The 23,758-nt window shown below is 46.0% G+C and overlaps 1 protein-coding gene across 6 annotated transcripts in view; it reads right to left on the bottom strand.

Moving 5' to 3' along the window:
• Nucleotides 1-17,277, bottom strand: part of ANK2 (ankyrin 2) — a 244,781-nt gene extending 227,504 nt beyond the window's left edge. For all 6 annotated transcript variants that reach the window (XM_063337147.1, XM_063337148.1, XM_063337149.1 and 3 more), the window contains exon 1: nt 17,134-17,277. In XM_063337147.1, coding sequence (XP_063193217.1) covers nt 17,134-17,214 — 81 coding nt within the window. In that variant the 5' untranslated portion in view covers nt 17,215-17,277. The remainder of the gene's footprint in view (nt 1-17,133) is intronic.
• Between the last annotated feature and the right edge of the window lie 6,481 nt (nt 17,278-23,758).

Below are 23,758 nucleotides of genomic sequence, written 5' to 3'. Positions count from 1 at the left end.
TGGTGTCGGATGCAGAATCCGATAAGTAGCTCACACTAGCACACACTCTTGTAATCGCCTCTCCACTGCGCAACCTGGCAAACTATTTTTCAGGGCTTCAAAAATCAGGGCCCCGTAGACGTAACGTCCGGAGGTGCTGAACACGACATGGACAAGAATCCAGATAAATCTCAATGAGCCAAAATAATCTTAACAGCCACACGGGCAGAAGTATACGAAGTTGTAGAAGAAGCGAACACCCTTCTGTACTGGGACTAGGACTTCCACTGAGACCACCAGATAAGACTGTTTACCCTCCTTGTTCACGACGATAAATCCTTCATACTCAAGACAGGCATTTGCTATGAGATCACAGCCTGTGAAATCACTGCTCTTCCCAGAAGCGTCTTCCAACTCTCACTCAAACCAGTTACCCTTAATGATTGCTCTCCGTTTATCTTAACTACCTCTTCAAAAGGCAATTAATATTGTTTTCCCTTGGAGCTGCACCTTCTCCCGTGGTGTTTTTTCCACGTGCCAAGAAAGAAGGCTCATTTTAAAGCTCACCGATGCCCATTCTGACCACGTGACAGCTCTTTTCTGCTGGTTTTTCCTTGCTGCATTTAAGGCTCGTATTTGTCATTTGCAGTACGCCGTCCCCACTAAACGCATATTTTAGGAAACCTGTTAATTATGTCTCAGCATTTCTTTATGTTCTTATAACTGTCATTACAGCTATCCAAAGCCAATCCCCTCCACTTCTTGTCTGCAAACAACAAAATCAGCATGTTCGTAACTCACTCTGAGAGCCATTATCAAAGAATAAAATTTATCTCCGAGATACACTTTAAGAACGGCACTAGTCGTGCTAACAGGGCATAGCAAAGTGACTTAAATATCATTTTACCAAAGGGAATTAAAGGATCGCAGCCCGGGATTTAAGCAAAGTCTCAGTGACATAATATCCTTTAAACTTGGTGTGATCAGCAGGGTTCCCCTTACTTAATCTTCTCGGCATCTTCAACATCACATGTCTGAGATGACATACGCGCGTAAACGTGTGCTGATTGAGCTACCGGGGAACATTTAAATAAACGTAGTTAAAACTGATACAAACCCTTCTGCAAACTCTCTTAGGGCTTTTAAATACGAATTGCCTTTTCTTTTTCCAATATAACGCATGAGAATTAAATATGTATAGGGTTTCAAATTAATACACAAATGCAAACACAGAGTAGATGATAAGAAGCTGAAAAGTCATGCCTAACTGACTCTGAACAATAACATCTTGCTAGCTGAAACAGAGAAATATGGAAAACTAGCGACCCCGAGAGAGAATTAAATACATTTCAAAGCCTCTACTCGTTAAATACTAAAAGAAATAAAATATCACGCTGTTTTACAGCCTTCCTATTTTTTAAAGAGGCAGTCCAAATTAATTCAAACGCTATTTGCCCTGTCAAATAAAACACCACCTGACTTAATTAAGATTGAAATTATATCGCTCGTTACGGAGGAGCTGAAACTCGAGACCTGCCCCAGACACAGCCACCTCTTCTCGAGAGAAGGAGAAAGGGACTTTAGGAAATAGCAAGCAGCATTATTCCGAATACCGTGAGTCCAAACGGCCACTCGAAATGTAACACCAAATGTAGAAAAACATGCACTTGGGATCAATAGAAATGATTTCTGAGGTGATTTTCTGGAGTTGGCCCGGCCTCGGCAGGCACAGAGAAGAAAGAGATGGCCACCAGCATCGCGACAGACAGCACACAGCAGCTACGGGGGTTTAGGAACCCGTCTTCATTTCATTTTTCTATTCAGTTTTCTATTTCTATTCAGTTTTTCCCTCCTGCATACCAAAATCCAAGGTAAAGCAGTCAATAGAAAGAGCGACAGCCTACATCATTTAAAAAAGATTTTAAAAAGACAGACTTTCCACAACTACAGTGATTGGAACTTCACATTTGAGGCCTGTGGAGATTGGGTTTTGCAAATCTGTGACAGAAATACAAGTACCTCGGTTAAAGTATGTCTGAAGAGGCCTTTTGCAACGGGTCACGGTTTGGGCCGGGTCGGCCAAGGACAGGACGACAGATGTTGCCCCCAGCGCTCGCTCCAAGGAGAGAGATAAAGAGATTCAGGAGTTCAGAAGGAACTAAACTACTTCAGTAAACTATTAATAATAAAATAAAAAGGAAATAATGGAATAGATACAACATACAAAACCATATCGAGCTCCCAGGATGATGTCATTGCTGAGCAATGAGGGAGTCCCAGACGGGAGCTGGATTCCAGATCAGGATTCAGGAACGCACGGATCAGGATGAAAGGCAAACAGACGGGGTCCTCCTCAGACATCAGCCATTGAAGAAAGAGCTGACCCTTTGACCCCTCAGCTTTTATACTGAGCGTGGGGCAGACGGGATGGAACACCTCGTTGGTCAGATCGGAGTCACCCATCCTGTCCCCACCTCCCCACAGGCGCGACCCCTCCATGGGGCAAACAAGGCAGGCTGTCGGCCCTGGTTCAGGGGGCAATAAGTGTAAGCAAGGGCCTCTCCACAAGCATTAACGATGAACACGGTTTTTAACGAACAGTTTTCCACACAACGCGCTGTCAACTTCAGCGAGTTAGAAGAGGCTCAAGGCCAAGAAGCAAAACCACTCCGCAGGAAGGTGGGTCCGCTCCACCCCCAACCAGGACGACTCTTTAGGCCCGTGAAGATCGGGTTTTGCAAACCTGTGACAGAAATGCAATTCTCCGGCAAAGTACAGCTGAACGGGCCTTTCGCAAAGAGCAGCAGGACTAAGCGTTAGGGAGTGGTCATGCCTAGAAAGCAACCGGTGCAATAGGAACGTTATTTCAAATGCTACTAGCGTATCTCAACATAAAAAAACCCTGGAGGGAAAAGTACAGCCAACTTTGACCCTCAGAGCGGGGAAGGATTTCTGAGAGACTGAGGAAAGTAAAACAAAACAAAGGCTACTGGCAATTATATCCTGTCAAGCAAAAACATCAGCAAAAGTAGGAAAAGAAGACGACTTCAACTGCATTGGGTTATGGGGCGGATTAAGGACTTTATCTCAAGTGGCTGATCTAAAAAGAGGTTTCCTTTTAATGCTATCCAGACTCTACAGACATAAATGAACTAGGTCTCCTGATAAACCTGAGGGGGGGAAAAAAAAAAAAAAAAGAATAAGGCACTCTATTGCCTACTATGGCTGCGCACAGCCACAACAAAAAGCACAACAGGTCTTCCCTCAGGCCCAACCTCCTGATATCGCAAGCAACACATCACCCACTCCTAGCCAGACATTTAACACCACGCTAAAACAGAGAACCAACTTGTCCCTACTCTCTCAGCAGAGAGTTCTTCCAAAAGCTCATTATTCAAATGGTTACAAACTGCCCAACTTCAGGCCTAAATTTAATCACAGAGAATTTATATCCGTTTACTGTCTGTGCCAACATTTCCATCTCTTCCAAAACAGGCTCCTTTTCTCAAGTCTCCTCAATGGCCTTTTCCGCCCTGTTCCAATTTGAGACCATCTTTGTAAAGTCTGGGTTATCAAATTTTGCATATTATTACAGATGTCAGCAGTGTTTTGTACAAAATTGACGCTCACCACCTCTACTGAAGAGACTATACTCCATATTATCACAGAACTGCCTTTTTATGGCCGTACCCAATTTGTGGCTCGTCTTTTATCCCGCAATCAACTATTACATTAAGGTCCTCCTCGCCTTTGACTTCTAAAACATCAAGATCCAAGACGGTAGCAGAAAATTTTACTAGGCCACAACTGCATGATCTGACATTTTGTACTAGTACCTTTCATCCCTCTTCTATAACATCTCGTGAGCACTATTCATTCTTCCCAGGATCCACCCCTCACAGCTCTATAGATTTCATCAGCAAGTTCCTATTTCTAGCATCAAAATGAAATTATTTCCAAAAAAAAAAAAAAAAGAAAAAAGAAAAAAAATCAAACTCTGGGGAAGTCATCAGTCTTCTGGTTCAGCCTTCTCTCTCAGATTCGCTTCAAACGCAAGTCAGGAGCGGCCCTGCTTCACCCAAGTCCTTACTGCCAAGATGGCGAGTTCCACCCAGACTCAGCAAAAAACATTAAGACTAAACACAAAAGCAGAGACATTTTAGTGCTTTACCTGTATATATAGTGTCAAGGGGGTTATAGACAGAGCTGTCCGGGACTTTCCCGGTCAAAGAAGTTCCATTTATGTTGATTTCTACTGTGGCAAACCTTGCTCCTTTCCTTCCTATCTCCATGGCAGTTGTTCAGCCCAGACGCCTACGGTTCCTACCCTTGAAGCTACATCTCTTTTGGCTGTCTGGAGTCCTGGGAATTTGCGATTTCCAAACCCAGGCGTCAACTCAGACGCGATTCCTGCTCCCTCTCAACTCGCTAACTGCCAGAAGGAAACAAGAGCTTTGAGTTCCCAGAGCTAAAGCCTTCTAAAAATTTACTACACAGAACATCGCGTTTTGATTTCTTCTTTATATTCTAAAACAAAATGAGATACTTTTAAGCGTATAATCACAACACAACATAAATTCTGATAATTAGCGAGAAACGTTACAGATGTAAAACTACTCCTGGGCTATCCCCGTGACAGCGCGGCAGTGAAGAAGAGGTGATCTCATCCGTGACAGTCTGCAACTTTTTTCCTGTCCCTTGCGCACTAACTGTTTAGGATAATAAGAGATATTTCTTCAAAATATTTGTAGCTGGAGGCCCTGCCCCAGCAGCTGTGGGAGCTCTGCAACTTGTCCTGCATAAAAGTTTAACTCTGAAGCCATGAGGTGGTGAGGGAAGCCACACATACGTTGTTTTTTTTTATATATCCCATTTGCTCATGTCCCTGAAACCCAAGAACTCTCATTCCCTGCTGGAAGTTCATTGCTTTCTACGAACGGTTCATACACGTGCCAAGAGGGAGAGGGGCAATTAATCCCTTCCCCCCAAAATAGGTTTGAAAACCAATCCACAACTTCGTATCCTCAGCGGGAAAGCAAGTGCTCGGCATCATATCACATCAATCCCCGATTTTAGAGACTGAGTGAAACTTTTAAGTAACAAGAGCCATCATGGGTTAGGTTTTTTTGGCACCTCCCCCTTGTTAATGTAACTATTGCAAAATGGAAAGCACCTACGTCTTGTTAATAGTTTTATTGCTAATAGCTTTACTGCTGTTTCTATACATATCAAGATCACTAAAGAACCATTAAGCATAGCCTCTAAATCTTAGATCTATGTTTCTTAGAAGGAATGCTGAACTCTTCACACCTAGTGTGCTTTGTACAAATGACAAAACGTCATGACCTGAATAAAAGCGCGCACATCTACACATAGCATCAAATACGTGGAAATTAGCAGAGATGTCGCATCTATAAAGGTCACCTTATAAAAGCCCGTGGACTAGGCGAGGGAAGGGAACCTCTCCTACGGAAGACTGAGGAGAGGTGGGTGGTGGAGCCGCTGCTCCTTCACCTTGGCAGCACGGCTGGCGATGCCCAGACCCCTGCCACCCGCTCTGCCGCCCGCTGTCAGGGGTGACAAAGCCACCGGCAACAAAGACAAAAGCTTGAACAAATTCTGAACTAAATACCTGGCCGGCAGCTGAGCCAAGCGAGACACAGGTTTTAGGCACATTCTTTAACATTATCAAGAGAAGAGATGAAGAAAAAGGGGCAATAAATCATATTTTCAAAATTATGTCTGAAGAACAAAGAGATACTGACAAAAACATATTTTTTTTAGATACAAAAGCAATTCTCTTCCAAGAGTTGCGCTCCTCTTTGAATTTCATATTACCTTCCTAAAAACCTTTCCGTAATTTTTTCTTCTGCGAGTCTCCATTTTGTTACGCTGAAATTATATTACGTGCCAGCAATCCAATTGTGAAACCTCCGCAGTTAGTAAATTCCCAGAGGCTACAGAAACATTTCTTCATTTAGAACAGCTGAAGAAATATTCCTTTATTCGAGCAGACAGATACATTGAAGGCATTTAACAACTTAAGAAAAAAAAAAAAAAATTCGCTGAGCACTACATGGAGGGACACGTTGATGGGTTGGAGTGGACGAAGGTCTTCAGCCATCACTGGGACCTAGTCTGTGGCCCAACCTGAAGATTTACCTCAACTTTAACAGATGCTGAAGGAGATCACTGTAAAGAAAGCGTCCTTCCTTCACCTCCGTTCTGAAACGTTTTCTAAGACAAAATTAAAATGGAATTTTAGAATTCTGTTCAGTAATACCTGTGAGTATACTTGTATTTATTTATAGTTGTGTATTAATACTGTATGTGTATATTTTTATATGTACTCAAATATTTATATTTATAGTTGGTGCTCATGAGACCAAAAAATGAAACAATAGTTTTAAAAAGAAATTTTAAAGCGGGAAGGGATCATATTTTGACATTTCCTGCTAAGGTCTCGAGAGTTTTTTTGAAACACGCTGAAACCTACGCTCTCTCTGCTGCTCTGACAACAAAGACTGTAGAGTGAGTTTTGGCATACGAGCAAAATTCCTAAATGGCAGCATCCTCTCCAGAATAAGAATTTACTCATTTGTAAGTAAAGTTACTGGTATACTAACTCGTTCGCTTAAGAGAAGTTTTTCATCCCTTACAATCCCAGTGGGTACCACTGCCCTCGAACAATCCCTGCCATTCTTTGTAAAGCTTTTCCACATCTGGAATTTTCTTTGCAGTTCTTCTGCATCAGAACCTCAACTCCGCAAATGCAGCCCCCCTCGTCCCCTCCGCACCCACCTAACCCTAACCTGTAGCATCCCCTCTCGGCATCTTTCGCAACAGCTTCGTTTACCACAGAAATTACACTTTAGGCAAGGCAATGAGGTTCTCTCGTTGCAGGACTAACATCAAGGGATCTGGGTGGTGCTATTGGACGCTTGCGCTAAAGGAGGATAGGACTTACGGGTGTTTTGTAGCTCTGACACGTTTTCCTGTGATCAGCGTCCAGAATTTTAATCTCCTGTTGGCTGCGGTTGAGAACCTGGTGGGAGAACCGAAGACCGCTGGGTTCTCGGTGGGAGAACCGAAGACCGCTGGGTTCTCGGTGGGAGAACCGGGTTGGAGAACCGAAGACCGCTGGGTTCTTGGTGGGAGAACTGGGTTGGAGAACCGAAGACCACTGGGTTCTCGGTGGGAGAACCGGGTTGGAGAACTGGGGATGACGGGGTTCTCAGCCCTTGCTCTGGCACTTGCACTTCAGGCTGCCCCGGGCAAACCACTGCAAAACAACTGACTGCAGCACGAGGCAGTAATACCATTTTTATTTTATAAAGCATATTAGCTGCAATGATAAAAAATGCTACTGGAGAAAATGACTGTATATTAATATCACCGTTATTGGAACGGCAGCCCAATCTCCTCAGCTGGTTGAGCCATGCATTACAGTAATGTAAATCCCACTCTCATTTCATTTGTATGCCTACAAATCACTTTTTAGAAAAAAAAAGCACCAAATAATTATGTGCTTTTCATACTGTTCCAATAAAGGGGTTTTTGTAAGTACATAATAGTGAAAGAGATCCAGCATTTTCTCTCTGATGATCTCGTCGAGCACTGACACTGTCACACAGGAACCAGCTCCACCTTCTCTCCCCTCCTGGTTCCTGGTTTCCATCCCTTCCCGTCCTGTCTCCCCTGCAGAAAGGGAGGAGGGAGCTCCGGCCCCCATCAGTTTCTTACTCTGGTTCCCAAGCAGGACAAGCCGAGCCCGATTCAACCAGTGGCGGCCCCATCTTACACCACCTTGTCCAACCACGGCCTCGGTCTTGGAATAGAGAAACACCAACCCCCAACCACAGCAGCTGCGGAACCGACTTCTAAACAAGATTACAAATGCCATAGGCTTCGGAGCCCGGGAACTATCCCAGCCTGAAGCGTTCCGTTTCCCTCTGTATTAATCAGGGCTTGTCTTTTCGGGAGATCAACTACATCTATTTCCCCCACTCCCACCCCAAGAAAGCTCCAGCAAAAGGTTAACCATTTGTTCACTCCCTCATGAAATAAAGAAAGAAATAAAAATTCATTGTTACATTAATCCTCCCCAAGAGGACAGATGGGACAACGTAAGGGAATGTCCAAACCTCACTTACCCACATGAGCGATCCATGAACTCTGGTCTCCGGCATCAACACATAAAGCTTCGCTAACTCATACTCCACTGGTTTGTAACCGTATCTTTTGTCACGTCAACCACATCAGTTAAAAAGGTGACTTTTATTCATGGTATTAACTGCTTTTATTTAGCGATTCTTCTTTTTTTATTTAAATGTATCTGGTCTCCATTTGGATGAAGCTGCATCACGCAGAAGAGATTTCCAGCAGGGTTTTTGTTTTGTTTTGTTCATTCACTAGAAAGATCGGGATACCATTCATCTAAGTGCTGTGCAAATATAAGCCAGACGGTTCGGAGGCAGCAACCGGTTTATAACAATGACTTCTAGGAAACGCACGTTGTACGTCACCATCTTAATTGCTGTCAACTAGATTTCAAACCGGGCTTAAGCTGCAAAGGAGCAATCTCGCATCTTAAAGTATACATTAGTGCCTAATGAATTCCTGGCAGCTGGTTTGCAATTGAAAGGCATCGCCCGCTGCTTCTGTTGGTGATGTTGCTGTGAGAAAAGCAGTTACGCCGAGGACCCGGGGGGAGAGAGGCGTGTACAAATACACAGCGTCAAATATAATTAACCATAAGCCCCCACACGCTTCCGCCTCCAAACACAATCACAGAGACGGCAAGCTCTGCAAAGCACCAGGACTTCCTTGGAAAACACCTTCTGCACCGTAAGAAGCAGTCAATTAAGAATAAACGCAACAACAAAAGCCGCGCTTGCCTTTCAGGTGGGGAGCGACAGGTACATACTTACACCTTTCCTCCCCACCTCTCAAGGGCACCAAAGGAAACGTGTAACTCAACTTTAACCCAAACGTGTAACTTCAACGCTTAACTTGCATTTCACACAAGATAACACGGTACCAGTCGTTCCAGTGGCTGAGCGGGAGGCCACGATCTCGCCAGTCTTTGGGAGCGCAGTGACCTTTGGAGAAGGCGCAGAGTGCATTTCCCATCTCTTTCTCTCTCACTCATTTTTGGGAATGCTGGAGTCACCACTCCCGTCTTCGGCGTGAGTCAAGCGGTTAACGCGCACATGGAAAATGCCAGCTCATAAAGCGCCTTTCTTCAGCGTTTCAAAGCTAATGAGCATGAATCATAGATTGATTGGGGAAAATCCGCGCCCGTTCCAGCCCTTCTGTTTCCTGCTGTCCCCCGGGCTCTGCTCCGTTCCATAGGTACGCAGCAACGAGAGCCCAGACCCTCGGCGGACGGGTGCTGGCACAGCCCCCGCCGGCTGTCACAAACGCAACGCCGACATCCAGCAACGGCCACGACCCGCTGCGCGCAGTTGCCACGCACCGGGGTGGGCAACACGCACAAACAGGCTGAGATGGAGCACCGCCACACCTCCCCGAATACACACAGACACAACCCACAGCCTGCGCCTCCCCATGTTTGTGCCTATTCATTCCTTTTTTTTTTTTGAGCGCATCACAGCCGCGGATCTAACCAGGAGGGTCAGATTAGCTTTCTAATGGTTTGCACGATGAATAGCCACCACTGTTCCTTGACATTTATACTTTGACATCTGCTCTCCGATACGGAAAGCTGCCAGATGTATTAGATATTTAAAACATTAAAAAAAAAAAAGAAAAAGAAAAAAGAGGGACTAGCAGAGTCTTTTGGTCACAGGAAAGCGGCACGATTTTTAATACAGTAAGAGACAAACAAGGTTCAGAATCGTTACCTTCTATAGAAGGGAGTAAGTTGTTCATATTGTCATCAATTCACAGTTTTGTTTATGTATTTCAAAACTCTCACCAATGTTCTTCACCACCTCGACTGTGTTGACATATACTTCAAGCACCGCCTTCTAAAGAAAGCCTGGTAGTGGAACAATTAGCAGATTTAATTGATCAGGAAGCCAAATTATTGCAGGAATCTGTGCGTTCCCAGCACCAATTTAAATCCATACACTCCATTTGCTCAGATCCAGTACTACAGCGTAATATAAACACATGCCACCCGAGACTGGATAAAACAAATACATGCAACCAATCGCTTCTGAAATCCTTAGCCCGTGGCAGAAACTATATGCTGTTTAACCAAGAAAATCATTTCAAACTGCAATTACTGCTGTTTACTTGATCATTTCCTTAGGAGCCAATCCTATTTTCCAGAGAGCACTTCATTCATGGACCAAGCTTTTTGTGTGCGTGTGAGCTAAACTGAGAAAAAAACCCATACAATTACAATATACAAATAAATATACAATTACAAATTGTTTACCCGCACGTAACCCAACCTCAGGCTAGCTGGAAGCAGCCACAGAAAAGGTAAGATAATAATGGGCAGGCATCTACCTTCACTCCCTAAATTGCTGTGTGCTCAAGGAGCATTTTTATTTCAAGAAGGTTTGGGGACGACAAATCAGCACCCGCACGTTTGACTTGCGATGTCTGTAAGATACGCTGCCTTTCTGTTTCAAAGGCAAAGACGCAAAACTTCATTTCCACCCTCCCAAAAAAAAAAAAAAAGAAAAAAAATCACACTTACAAAAGAGAAAGATGAATTTGAAAATTCATTACATGTATTTTCAACACTGAATTGTTTACGAAAAAGCGACCCCATGCGATTCACTGCCTCTGTGATGCCATTTTAGAAACTACTCTGAGGCAGCCTCAAACATTGGGCCATTTCCGTCTACTTTTAAAAAAAAAACAAACAAAACCAACCTGTTCCCTCCTGTATTTGGTGCCAGAGCACAATGAAATCAAATGGAAATTAATGAGAAAATGCAAAATGACTACCATCACGCTGAATAAGAGTACGGCAAGTTTCCACTGAAAACAAAGTACGGAAATACCGCATTATTCCTCCACGGTGTAGGAATAATAACAGTAAGTTCAAACTTTCAGCTCAGCAAGCTCTGTCACCAAGACAAAAGCAACCCACTTAAGCAGCTAGGAAAGATTTTGAAATAATTAATTCCTGCAAATAAATGAGGACGTAAGAGCCCCGAGCCATCTTATTATTTTCTTGGCCTCCCTCTGTTCCTTGCATTTCAGAGCTGCAGGGCTGCCAGCGTCTAGCCTAAATATCTACACGCTGCACGTGTCAAGTCTCAATTCGTAGAGTGGAAAAAAAAAAAAAAATAATTTCCTGGGCAGAAATGCCATCTGAAGCATCACCATGGCATGCCCAGCAGAGGCAGGGACACAGAAGGTGGCATCTCTGATGGGGACGGGCAGAGGACATGAGGGGCTGCCGATACCTCCCCCGGGCAGCTGAATAAGCCAGACCTTGTGTAAGCATCTTCCCAAAGGCTATTCCAGACGCTCTTCCATAAGAGGCAGAGGGAGAGCACGTGGCTGCCTCCAGCATGGAGCCCAATGTCCCCAGAGAGCCGGGACAGGTTGCCAGAAAGCCCAGCTCAGCCCGTGTCACCGCTGGCCTGCAAGAATGCCTGACAAGACGGCAAGATGGGCAAACGTAATATAATAAATGCGATACTCGACAGCCCCGGGCATCCTGCTGGGAGAAAGGGAAGCCGGCCGGGGGAAAAAGGGACTCACTTCTCTGACTCAGCTGACATTTGCCAAACATTGGTGAAAATGAGCAAGAGCTGCCAACGATAAGTGGGGAGCCCAGAACGCGCGGCAGGCGGAGGCAGGCTCAACACGACACCCGGTGCCGTATAAAATTCACTGCTCTCACCCAGGTGATTTCCTCCGTGTTGTCTTGACGGTATTTAACCGGTGAAATGTAGCACTTGGAGAAAACTGCTAATACACTGAAATAGCTCCATCCCTCTGTAGATTCCCATTCCTCTATTAAAACAAACAAACAAGTGTTTTTAAAAGCAATACATATACTAACTTTAAAGCCCACAATGAATAAATGCAACCTTATAAGTAGTTGTGTCGATTCTAAGACTTGCTCATTGCTCATTCCGTCAATAGAAAGGGGCACAATGATGTGTGAAGTGATCCCGTTCCACCGGGACATAAAGGCCTAGAAAAGCCAGTGTGGCCGCTATTGCGTGCCCTCTCCGTCTTACACCCTTTATTACGCCAGAAAAACAACCGCGACGACAACACAAAATGCTGCGGAGTCCAGATGTTCACTTGTATTGCCCCGTCATTAGTTTCCCTGCCTCCCCGCTGGAAGGAAATGGAAATTATTTCTCCAGAGCATCAACCACCGTGGGGCTGCCGTGAGAAAAGCGCTGATGCAACCATCAAAAGCATAGCGGTATGAACACGCATTTTTGGGTTTTTTTACCGTTACACAAAACAATTAAAGCTAGAGGAGACAGGCAAGGTAGGAGGAGAAGGAAAAAAAAAAATACATCAAAGCATTTGTTTTAATACCTGGCACAAAGGGTGCTGGAAGCCTTGAGATAGGAAGAGAAGGCGAAGGGAACAGGCAAAACCTGAGCTCCATAATGCAAGAATATCGGTGGAGTTGCATCAGCTTTACAACAGCGCAAGCCACGTTGAAACGTAGCGCAGACATTTAGGAATGAAAGCATGCCTGGTTTGCTCCTCAACAGCCTCTTCACAAACCAGCGTCTCACCTCCACGACCTAAAAATCAGTTTGCCTTTTTCTCCATCTCTTCCCTTCTTTCCAGAGCGAATTCTAGCGCAGTTCCTCTGCTTGTTTACTTTCACGTAAATCGGATTAACTCAACTGAAAGCAAGGCAGTTCCAGTTCTCTAAAAGCAGCTCAGCTGAAGGAAGAATAAAACCTTCCAGAGCCCCAGAAGCTACATTACTAGGAAAATTAACACCACCAAACACCAATGCGCCGGCTTAACTTACACCTACCACTTTGGCTTTGTGAGAAAGCCTTTTAGACTCATCGTAGCCCCCAGACTCGTCGCAGGGAGGGACGGACACTGGTTCAGATTTCTCTTCTGATGGCATTTATTTTTCCACTAAATTTGGTAGCCGAAGAGTGAAATAACCAGGGCAAACAAACATTTTAAAAGACTTAAATAGCCACGTTTATGGTTAAACTGTTGTGTAATATTAGTACGGCACCGTGACACAGGTGAAAACACAAGAGAACCCGGGAGGCGAGAGGGATGTCCTTCAGTTGAATCCAGTCCAGTGACACGTTAGAGAAATGGCATCTCATTCATAATGCAGTTTCATTTGGTTCTTTACGTGATTAAACCTATTAAAAAGCTGCTGAAGAGCCTCATTTCCTTTCCCCCTCCGACAGCCTTTTGCTTTAGCACACTAAAGCCAAGCTCTTCCAGTTTTCGCATAAGACAGGCTCTCTCTTCCAGCGATCCCTCTTTACACGCTTTGGGAACAGTTGGACTCTTCTTCTGGAACACAGGTGACCAAAATTGCACTTGTATTCCAAAATGGCTCTCAATTACCTTACGCATGGAACGAACAGTCTTGAGGAATCGACGTTAATTAAAAGCATTAGCTTGTACACTGTAACAGTTCCATTAGCAAATATACAGCTTCCACTTGAAGTACCTCACCTAATACGTCCAATTCCTTTTTTTCCCCATAGATACACTTAAAAGAGGAGATGATGCTTAGCTTAGGAAAAGAAGTCTCACTTACCTTCCTTTAAATCAACACTACAGCTTCCTCCAAGTCTTTTATAATATGAGCCCGACTCCAAGCTTCTCATTCCTTTAAAGAATGACCAATACAAGTAACAAGAGTGGAATTCCGCGATAAGCTAAACTGGGTTATTTTTGCATCGATCCATCAACGGCGTGTGCTTTCTGACCACTGGAGTAAGAACCTGTGGTTTCTGGAAACCCCTTTGTCATCGGTGCTTTTAGCACCAGATACAGGAACACGCTTCATTTTCTACACCGTGAGCAACAGTCGTCGTTTTTCATCTGAAACACTCTACAGCAAAAGAAAAAACCCATCCTTGAGAGGAATTATAGGAATTTGGTACTTGGACACTTCACAACACACTTGGCAAAATACAGGAGGCGGCCTCAAACAACTGATGTATTAAAAATTCATATTCACTTGCTATGCTGCTCCTTCAACACCAGCGGCGCATCGGCTACCAAGAGGAGAAGACCAACGCACACCAAGCGCTGCTCTCGCTGGGTTCCCACGCGGTTACACCAGCCACAGAACGAGGCCGTTCTGTTCGCTTCTGCCTCCGGCACAACGCATCTTATGCTCTCTGACACTAAACCACAGAACTTTAGCATGTTTCTTTTTTCCCCCCCTGCCCAGAACACAAATTTCACCGTATCCCGGTTATCGCGTGAAGGCGAAGTACCACAGGAAGACCGGACGCAACCCTACCGTCGGATTCACAAGCCTATTAAGGCAGCCCGCTGACTCAACAGAACGCACAAAACCACAAAACTGACCACAATGACTTAAATTGGGGGTTGGGTAGGTAGTCGTTTTCTCCATTTCGTGAAAATTTCAGTTCTGCCCATCCTGTATCAGGGTGAAACTGAAGCCTTTTCGTTTTAAAGTAGGCGTGCACAAAAACTGCTGATAATTAGAGAAAACCCTACATCGCTTCCTAGCTAGGACACCCTCCTGGAATATAGAAGATCCAGCTGAACCCTGTATCCAAGATAGGTTCCCTTCTGTCTCTCCCAATACATAGATCAAACTCATCTGGCTCAATTAATATTTAATCATCCACACAAAAGGGATCAACTTCCACAGAACAGATAGAGGGCATGTTGGATGGCGCAATGCAGCTTCCTTCAGCAAAAGTAGTTCAGGACCTGAAAACAGGCTGCGTTACTTCTGATTTTGGAGCTCTCGCACATGGCGCTTTCATCTCTGTTCCCAAAAGAAATTGTGCCTACCTAGTCAAAACGCAGAGGAATTCAACCTAGAATTCTCGTACCCTTGGCTATTCCAGGGTGGCTCTTTCTCATCCAAAAAATTACCTATTTTTAGGTTTTAAGAAAACCGCTCTTAGAATTTAAAAAGGAATATTAAAGCCTGGAGCTATATTTCTTCATGAAGTCGCTAAGGGTAAAGCTTCAGGAGAGCTAATCCAATATCAGACCCGAGGCGCCAACATCAATTGCATCCAAACTGAGCGCTTAAGAATTTTTTTTGGTTTACGTTTGTCAATTGAAAACGCCCGATTAGTGTTTTCTAGCTGTAAAAGATAACTTTAAAGAGACACCCCAACATTTATTACGTTTCTTGCAAAACAAAGACGCATCAGCTGTTGGAAGACTCAGAAGATGGAGACCCAACGTAAGAGACGCTTTCCAAGCGCTCATTTGGCAGCAGTGGCATACGCTCGGGTTTCAACCTGGAAAGGCTCTGGGCCACTTGACTTAGAAAACGATGGCAAAACAAGAAGCCACGTATACATGGATAAAAAAGAAGAGATGGAAACACCCCCTTCAATTCCTTAGATCTTCAAAACCTCTCCCCTAGTACGATATGCTTCCCGGGTTATCTAACAGTCAAATGAAAACACGGGGTATGCACCTGATCATTTGATTTTTGCTTCCTCGTGTGGATTTACATACCCACACAAATAAACCTTTCAAATTCCGAGGTAAGACGAAGCAGATATTCCCTCCGCTGCTCGGTCGTGCTCAAATAGAAGGCCAACACGCTATATAAAATCCCCCCACTGCGTGGAGATCCAGGCAATATTCCAGGCACAATGGGGTGGGGTGAGGATGTTTTTGTTCAATTTCTTGCTGAGGCTGGATTATCTCATGCCCTTATGGTTATCCGTACAGAACCTGCCCTCTGCGATAAAATGGGGTTTTAACAGCCTCACCTATTGCAAAGCAGCTTGTCTTCACCAGGTCCAAACCCTGCCAAAAGTCCCTCAATAAGTGTCCGTTTGCAGCTCTATATATTATTTCCATTGGTAGCAATTTGTCTCGCTCACACACAACGTCGGTTAAAATGCAAATTCTATGCAAAACGAGGGACCGACGAATTCACCAGTGAATATACTTCGTATCGATTAAATTCTTCCTCATATTGGAGTAATTCCTCACCCTCCAAGTAGTCCCACACATTTCAGGGGGGGTAACTCACATTACACCAATTAAGATTAAAGAAGGGGAGGGGAGGGGGGGGGTAACTGTAAGCCAGTTCATGTCGTAACTATGCAGACCCACCGACATCTTCCCTCTTAAAGGAGGAAAAAAAAAAAAAACCCAAACCAGAAATAAACAGCTGCCTACAATCAAAGCCATTAAAAAGAAATTACCCCAAGCAGGGGGCTGAGGCAGCGGGCAACGCTACACCTCGCAAATTAGCCATTTATCAAAGAGCGACTGGATGCACAGGGACAGTGCCCTGGCAACTGGGCGTGGCTGGACAAATCCACCGTTTTACCCAATTATTTTTCGTCAGCATCACCAAATTACCACCGACAGTATAAAAGCCAGCAGGGCTTGTCTCCTTTTATGACCGTTTACAACCCAACCTGAGAAACGCCTCCGGAGAAGCCAACTACAAGGTTTATAAACCCGCATCCGCGTCCCCTTGGAGAAAAACGGGGCAGAGGCGCAGAAATCGAGTCCACGCCATCACGTGCCGGCTGGATATTTCTTCTGTCAAAACAAACTGCCCTTTTTCTCCAGGGGAGCGCGGGGAAAACCCGCGCCGAGCGGCGCCCGCTGCCAACTCCGGCTGAACGAAACGAGACAGCTGCTTGAAGAAAACAAATAAATAAATAAATAAAATACAAATAAAATAAAGAACGAACAGAAAAGAAACAGCCCTTCGCTCAGCCGCGCGGCTGGGTTATCGCAATACTTATCAATTCCCACGCAGAGACGGGGAGAGCCCCATCGCTCGCTGGGGGGGGACCAGGGGGCTGGGGACCGAGCCCCCCCCACCACCCCCAGCAGTAAAACCCCTTCTCCGGCTGGCCATGGGGTGCACCCCTCATCTGCTGCCCCCCCCCCCCCCCACCGTGGGGCTCCCCTCACGCCCCAAAACCCCCCGGGGCTCCCCGCCCTTGCGTTACGCCGAGAGCGCCGGAGATGCTCCGCCGAGCCCGCGCCCCGCCGCGTTGCCGGCCCCACCTTCTTGGGTCTCTTCCTCCTCTGACTGCCGCCGTTGCACTTCTCCCCGCCGTCGCTTTTCTGGGCTACCTCCTCGTTCATGCTGGCGAGCGGCTGTGCCGGCTCCCGGCCGCGCCATGCACAGGGCTGCGCGCGCCCGGCCCCGCCCCGGCCCAGGGTGGGGCCGGCGGGGGGCGGGGCCAGCAGCGTTACCATGGCAGCGGCGGGGGCGGGGGAGCGGCGCCCCGCCACACACCGGCGCCGTTATCACCGCGGAGATAATCAATCGATCGATCGATCGATTCCCGGGTGGAGCCCCTCCGCTCGGCTCCGGGGAGACCCCCCCCCCCTTGCGGTGCTGCCTCCAGCTCCGGGGCCACCGACAGCACAAGGACACGGACACGGGGCCAGAGGAGGCCGCGGAGATGCTGTGAGGGCTGGAGCCCCTCTGCTGTGGGGACAGGCTGAGAGAGCTGGGGGGGTCCGGCCTGGAGAAGAGAAGGCTCCGGGGAGACCTTCCAGCCCCCTTCCCGTCCCTCAAGGGGCTCCAGGAAAGCTGGGGAGGAACTCTGGAGCAGGGAGGGGAGCCACGGGATGGTTTTAAACTGGAAGAGGGGAGATTGAGATGAGATATTAGGAAGAAATTTTTTATTCTGAGGGTGGTGAGCCCCTGGCCCAGGTTGCCCAGAGGAGCTGTGGCTGCCCCATCCCTGGAGGGGTTCAAGGCCAGGTTGGACGGGGCTTGGAGCAGCCTGGGCTGGTGGGAGGTGTCCCTGCCCGGGGCAACGGGGCTGTAACTAGGCGACCTCTAAGGTCCCTTCCAACCCAAACCATTCTATCACCCTTCACCCTCTCACTACACTATTTCTTCTGGTCAATACACGAAAAAGAAAAGAAAAAAAGAACAAGAATACTGTTCCACTTACAACGGAACAAAACAGCCAAGTAACTCGCCCTCCTTCTCCAAGAGCAGCGAAGGCTGGGGAACAAAAGAAAAGAGTCCCTTTAACTGCTTACTTGGCAGAGGAGAAGTTGGAGAACATGGAAAGGACCCAACGAGGCATGAATAGGCCCTGGCTGCTAACACAACCAACACCTGCAGCGCAAAAACAACGGCAGCAGTGTAACAGTCTGAAAATCCTTTCTTTTTCTCCCCCCCCCACTTTTGCTTTAAGAGTGACTTGTCTTCTTTGTTACCGATAGCTGTAGTAAACGCTACACAAAAAAGAAAAATAACTCATGTAAAAGTAAAGGGAGCTACAAAGCTTGCAGAAGGCGGGTGCCACACAACGCCGCATCTGTTATGCCAGAATTAGAGCTGCAATCACAGTCGCCGCGAGTATTTCGGGGAAGACGCACAACAGTCATTTGTTATCGGCGCCAGACACTCACGGAATGCATTTGGGCAACCTGTAAAGATGTGGTTCTTCTTTTAATTTCCCAACAAGCCCGCTCCGCACACAAATGCTGCGTTTAAAGCAAGAGGTCATCTCCCCTTTTCATGTTTTAGTCAAGTTTTGCACAAATTCATCCCCCGCCCCAGCCCTTTTTTCATACGAAACCAAGCCTTTTACATTCTTTGCCTGGTATTTCTTTATTCCCACCAAGAAGCGATCCTTGGGTTAAGGCCGATTGGCAAAGTACGCGGCTACAATGTATGGCGTGTTTTCTTCTTGCAATAATGTTTCTTGACAAATTGAAAAACCAAAACGAAAAGAAAATATCACTGATATTTCTGAAGGTAAATACGAAGAAAACCTAAATCACATTCGATGGTTCTGAAAACTCAGAGGTGACGGTGCAGTGATGTAAATGGCGTGAAACCCACAGTACCTCACTCTCAAATCCATCGCTTCTCCCTCTGTCCCTAAAAGAGATGGGACTTGCTACTACATTTTTAATACTGTACTTAGAGAGTCATTATTTTGGTCTTCAAGCTGGAGAAGAGTAAGGAACAGGACGGCAGGAGAATTCCGTGACCACCAGGAAAAGGAGCAGATTTTCCTGAGAGATTTTTTTTACCGTGGAAGGCTCGGTGCCCCCGTGGGAGGCAGAAGTCGCTGGGAGTCACGGCGAGCAGCATAAGGCCAGCGCCCCCGGGAGGCAGCCAGGAAGGTGGGAGAAAGAAGGGAGAAAGGCACAGTTGGAGGATTTTTCAATTTCGTTACGCGCGTTTTCTAGTTCTTCGTACTCCATCCTCACATAAGTCCGGTCCAGGGTAAAAATACAGAGGGAATTAAGCAGCGGCCAGCTAGAAAGCTAGACTGTGCACGGAGGAGGATCCCTCATGTTAAGAAACCAGCCAGTAATGGTCCATCGTGAAGCTGCACATTTTTCTCACCTGATCTTTGCTTTTTTTTCTCCTATCAGCACACCAGAGTCACACTGCCACACCGCTCCCCGTGACATCAAGTGTATGGCGCGCCAGTGCCCACAAGCAAAATACTGGAAAAGCAAACCACTTACGGATGAGAGCTACGAAACCAGCACTGACTCCCATGCACTAATTTACTGAAGGCCAACCGCCTCGTTAACCTTAAGTGTTCTTAGCTCACGTCCTCGAATCCTGGGCATTCACCTGCCGAAACACGGTTTTAGGCGCAAAGGAAACAAATGCTCTTGCTCAGTAACAACGCGCCAGTACTTTTCGTTTCCCACAATCCCCGAAATCCAGCACGAAGCCTAACCCACATCACCTAACCCACCCCAGGGAATCCCAGCCCGGGTGAATTGCCAACGGGTCCAATAACGGCGCAAGCTCAGGTCTGATAACCGCAGGTGGTGTCTCAAAGAAATGCCCAAACACCCCAGTAAGTCCTGGAGATCCAAGCCTGCTGAAGGCACTCTTCCTCGTTTAAAGCAGTTAGGAAAAAAAAAAGCAAAGCTATTGTAGCATGCGGATTGCATCTCCTTCACAAAGCAAAACTCATTAGCTGAAAAAAACATGCAGACATAATCAAACTTCCAACATGGGGAGTTGCACAGGAAGTAATTTTTAACTCGCTTGACACAAGGCAGTTCCCATGAGCGAGGGTTTAGATATCAGGTAGATTAGCGTCAGGAAGCTTCCCACGGATATATCCTGTCCATTATGTTGTTTCCAAGCCCGTATTCATTACGCCCAAGTCCTCCAGGTGTCAGCTGAAGTCCCTCAATTCACCCACCATCTGAACCACATTCCAGGGAACAACCTTTCAGGTTATCAACATACAGTTAACCTCCCTTCATACAGCTTTGGCAAAGGGGATTCCACCCCAGCTTAAGTTTTCTTTATGGAACTGAAAAGAAACCACACACCAAAAGCGTGAAGCGAGTTCTTCAAAGTGCTGGCCAGCCTCCCCACGAGCATTGCCAGAAGCTCCGGGCAGTACATTAGCAGTAACGGCAGCGGTATTAAATGAATCCCTTTGATTTGCTAAGCACTGTCAATTGGAAAGGCTTCCTCGCTGAGTTTTGCCTGGGTTTTTTCCAGTCCTAGGACCCTCCCTCCCCAAACGCCTTCACATCAGCAGGTAAACCAAAGCCCCAGAAGAACGTCCTCCGTACGACTGGGGGCAGATGACACCAGCCTCTGCGACACTGCTGTTGGGTCACTACTGCTGTGTAAGCTATCGGGCTCATCACTGCCTCGGGCATGCCTATACCATCAGGCAGTCACTAGCTTTCCCTTTTCTACCATACAAGTCATGCTTTCCTAGTAGAAAATCATCTTTTTCTTTTTCCGGAGTCATTCCTTATGGCGTCATTCCCGGTTACTTCCACAGTTGTTAACATTTAATCCTACACGGCCAGCTCTATACCACTGAATTCAACAACAGCAGACCCGTTAAATTTAAGATTAAATTAAGACGTCAAATCCCACCACCACAAACGACAACAATTAAAAACTTACTTTGTCGTTCAGCTGGGGCTTCTTTCTACACCTTGACCTTACTTCATATTCTGCACCTATGCTATCTATACTTTAAAAAAAAAAAAATAATCATGGCCAGTAAGTGAGAACATTTCCACATTCCACATTTTGGGAACTAAAGGCTGGGGGGGGACCTTATCAATGCGTACAAGTATTTGATGGGAGAGAGTAAAGACGACTGAGCCAAGGCTCTTCTCCGTGGTGCCTGGTGATAGGACAAGAGACAACGGGTGCCCTAACTGAAATGCAAGAAATTCCATTTAAACACAAGAAAAGAAAAAAACCCCGCCTTTTGAAACGTAAAGCAATAGATGACCTAGATAAACTATGAATTCTCAACCCTTAGAAATACTCAAAACTTGGCCGGACGTGGCCCTGAGGAACCTGCCCCGCCTGACCCTGCTGTGAGACAGGGGTTGGACTAGACCATCCCCAGAGACATCCCCCCCACACCTCCGCTGTTCTGCGCAGCTCCAGACACAGAGCCTTGATTCCGCTGCTTCTGAAGCGTGCTTTGCTTTTTGCAGTTGTTGAAGGCATTAAAATACTCGGGTCTTCCAGCTGACTAATTCCAAAAACTGTCGTTCTTAAAACGGTGACACCTGTATTTTGTCAGTTGCTTCTATGTTTAGCATTATATATTAAAAAAAGCCCCCCTAACTATCACGTGCGTTAAGTATTCTTTATCTATGCAGCAGCACGCCACAGATGATCATCTGGGATTTTATCGACCCGCCGCTACAGGAGTTTCTGCTGGTTACCTTGAGCCGAACCCTCAGCTTCCATCTGTCCCACCCTGATAAGGGCAGAACAATAGAATGAATCAGAGTCGGATGAAAAAGCCTTCTACGGTTTACCACCGAAATCATTAAAGGAAAGAGTTAAAGTATGCATTTACTTCATTATACCAAAAATTCCCAACCAATTATCTTTATGATGGAAGCAAGTTAACGAACAGATATCACAGAAATGTGCATTTTTACACACCGTCATAGGAGTGTTCCCTGTTTGTTCCCTCCTCAATGAACACAGCACAAACAGAATCAGTAGCAGAGAAACACAGGCGCAAGCAAGGAAAAAAAAAAAAAAAAAAAAAGAGAACAAGGAAAATATTTTTACCCCGCTCAGCAAATAATCGAATTATTCCTTTTTAACTTGGCAAACACTTTTCCTCCCCCCCCCACTATAGTTTGCTCTGTGTAAAAATTCTGAGTGAAATCCTGGCCCTGATAAAGCCAAAGGGAGTTTCATCGTTGACATCATCCAGCCTAGCCAACCATTACCATTTAAACACAAAAATAGCTCCCGCGAATATAACCATCATCCTCGTGCAAGGAGCAAGCGGGGCTTTTAATACACAACAGTTGACCCAGACACCACAGAAAGCGTTTATTGTTTTAATGCAAAGTGGATACAACCTAAAAGTGTGCTCCTTGGTATGAAAGCATTCGTCTCTTGAGAGAGGGGGTGAAACAATGAAGAGATCTAACTGGTCAATTCACATCAATTTAATTTCGTTTTCCCCAGCACATCTTCCAATTGTCAGCATGGAAAAAGAACCACCGTGGAAGACCAACGGTTGAAGCACTTGTCAGCGACCACTGCTGGCAGATGAACCCTATGGCCGCGAGCCCTTGGCCACCTGTGTCTGACCGAGGACACGCAGCAATAGTCCACGCAAGTAGGATGCGAAACGGAGGCCCAAGGTGTGGGACAGGAGGCCCCGAGCAGGACCCATCATTCCCGACATTTGCTACCCCCTCAAGCAAAATCCTAGATACAGCCTTGCTTTTTTCTTACGCCTAGTTGGGCCTGGGCCCAGGAAAGACAAAGAGATGAACGATCTTTACAACAAGAACAGTTGAGGTTCTAGCCCAAATTGTAACTCACAAGAATAGCCCAAGTGTAGAAAAAAAACACAAAAAGCACTGTGACCAAAGAGGTAGGTCAGCGTTTGTTTCTACTCATTCTGACTGTAACCTCCTAAGTAAGAAGATGTGCCACAGTTTTCCATTAAAACCACCTGCTATGTTGTGTTCAAGAAACACCAGAACGCTACTGAGGCCTAAAACATGCAACGAAGCGATCTTTCCTTAATCCGGATTTGAGTTACATCGCTATGACTGACCTGGTAACGAATCTCAGGATGGTAAGAGAGCCAAGAAATACAAAGCCATCTCTCCCAAGAAATACACCCGATCTGCCCTTCCGTTCTTTTAATAAATCATGTTTGAAAAGGAAAGCCAATAAAAATCAAATAAGTAAAAAGTCCCCGCTCCATTTTACTCCCAGTTTCCACCGTCAGCGCCCCGGCCAGAGAGCTGTAACGACCCAAGGCCCTTTCCCTGTGCCACGTTCCAGGTGTGTTCTGGTCCCCTGTCACAGCCGGTTGCCACACCACAGAAAGCCAGCAAATATTCCTGTGGCAAGTGCTCCTGGGTGACTCCTTTCCCCAGAGGAGTATCTTCTTGTTGGTGGCAATCTCAAAACAGAGGCGATACCTATCTTGTGTGTTCTCGGTGTAAAGCTACAATACGTAGTACCCTCTCATCGCCAAACATACCACAGTTGACGCCGCACAGCGATACTGGAGGTGCGTATATCACGAAAAGGTTCTTCTCTCAAAGGTAAATATTCCCAACTTGTGAAAATTTCACATCTGGGTTTGATACTGTCAACGACTTGCATATGCATTTAAAAAAGATAATACATATATATTTAATCACTTGGTTC

The sequence above is a fragment of the Chroicocephalus ridibundus genome, chromosome 5 (assembly GCF_963924245.1).
Source record: "Chroicocephalus ridibundus chromosome 5, bChrRid1.1, whole genome shotgun sequence".
Classification (NCBI taxonomy): domain Eukaryota; kingdom Metazoa; phylum Chordata; class Aves; order Charadriiformes; family Laridae; genus Chroicocephalus; species Chroicocephalus ridibundus.
This window is presented reverse-complemented; position numbering and strand designations above follow the sequence as displayed.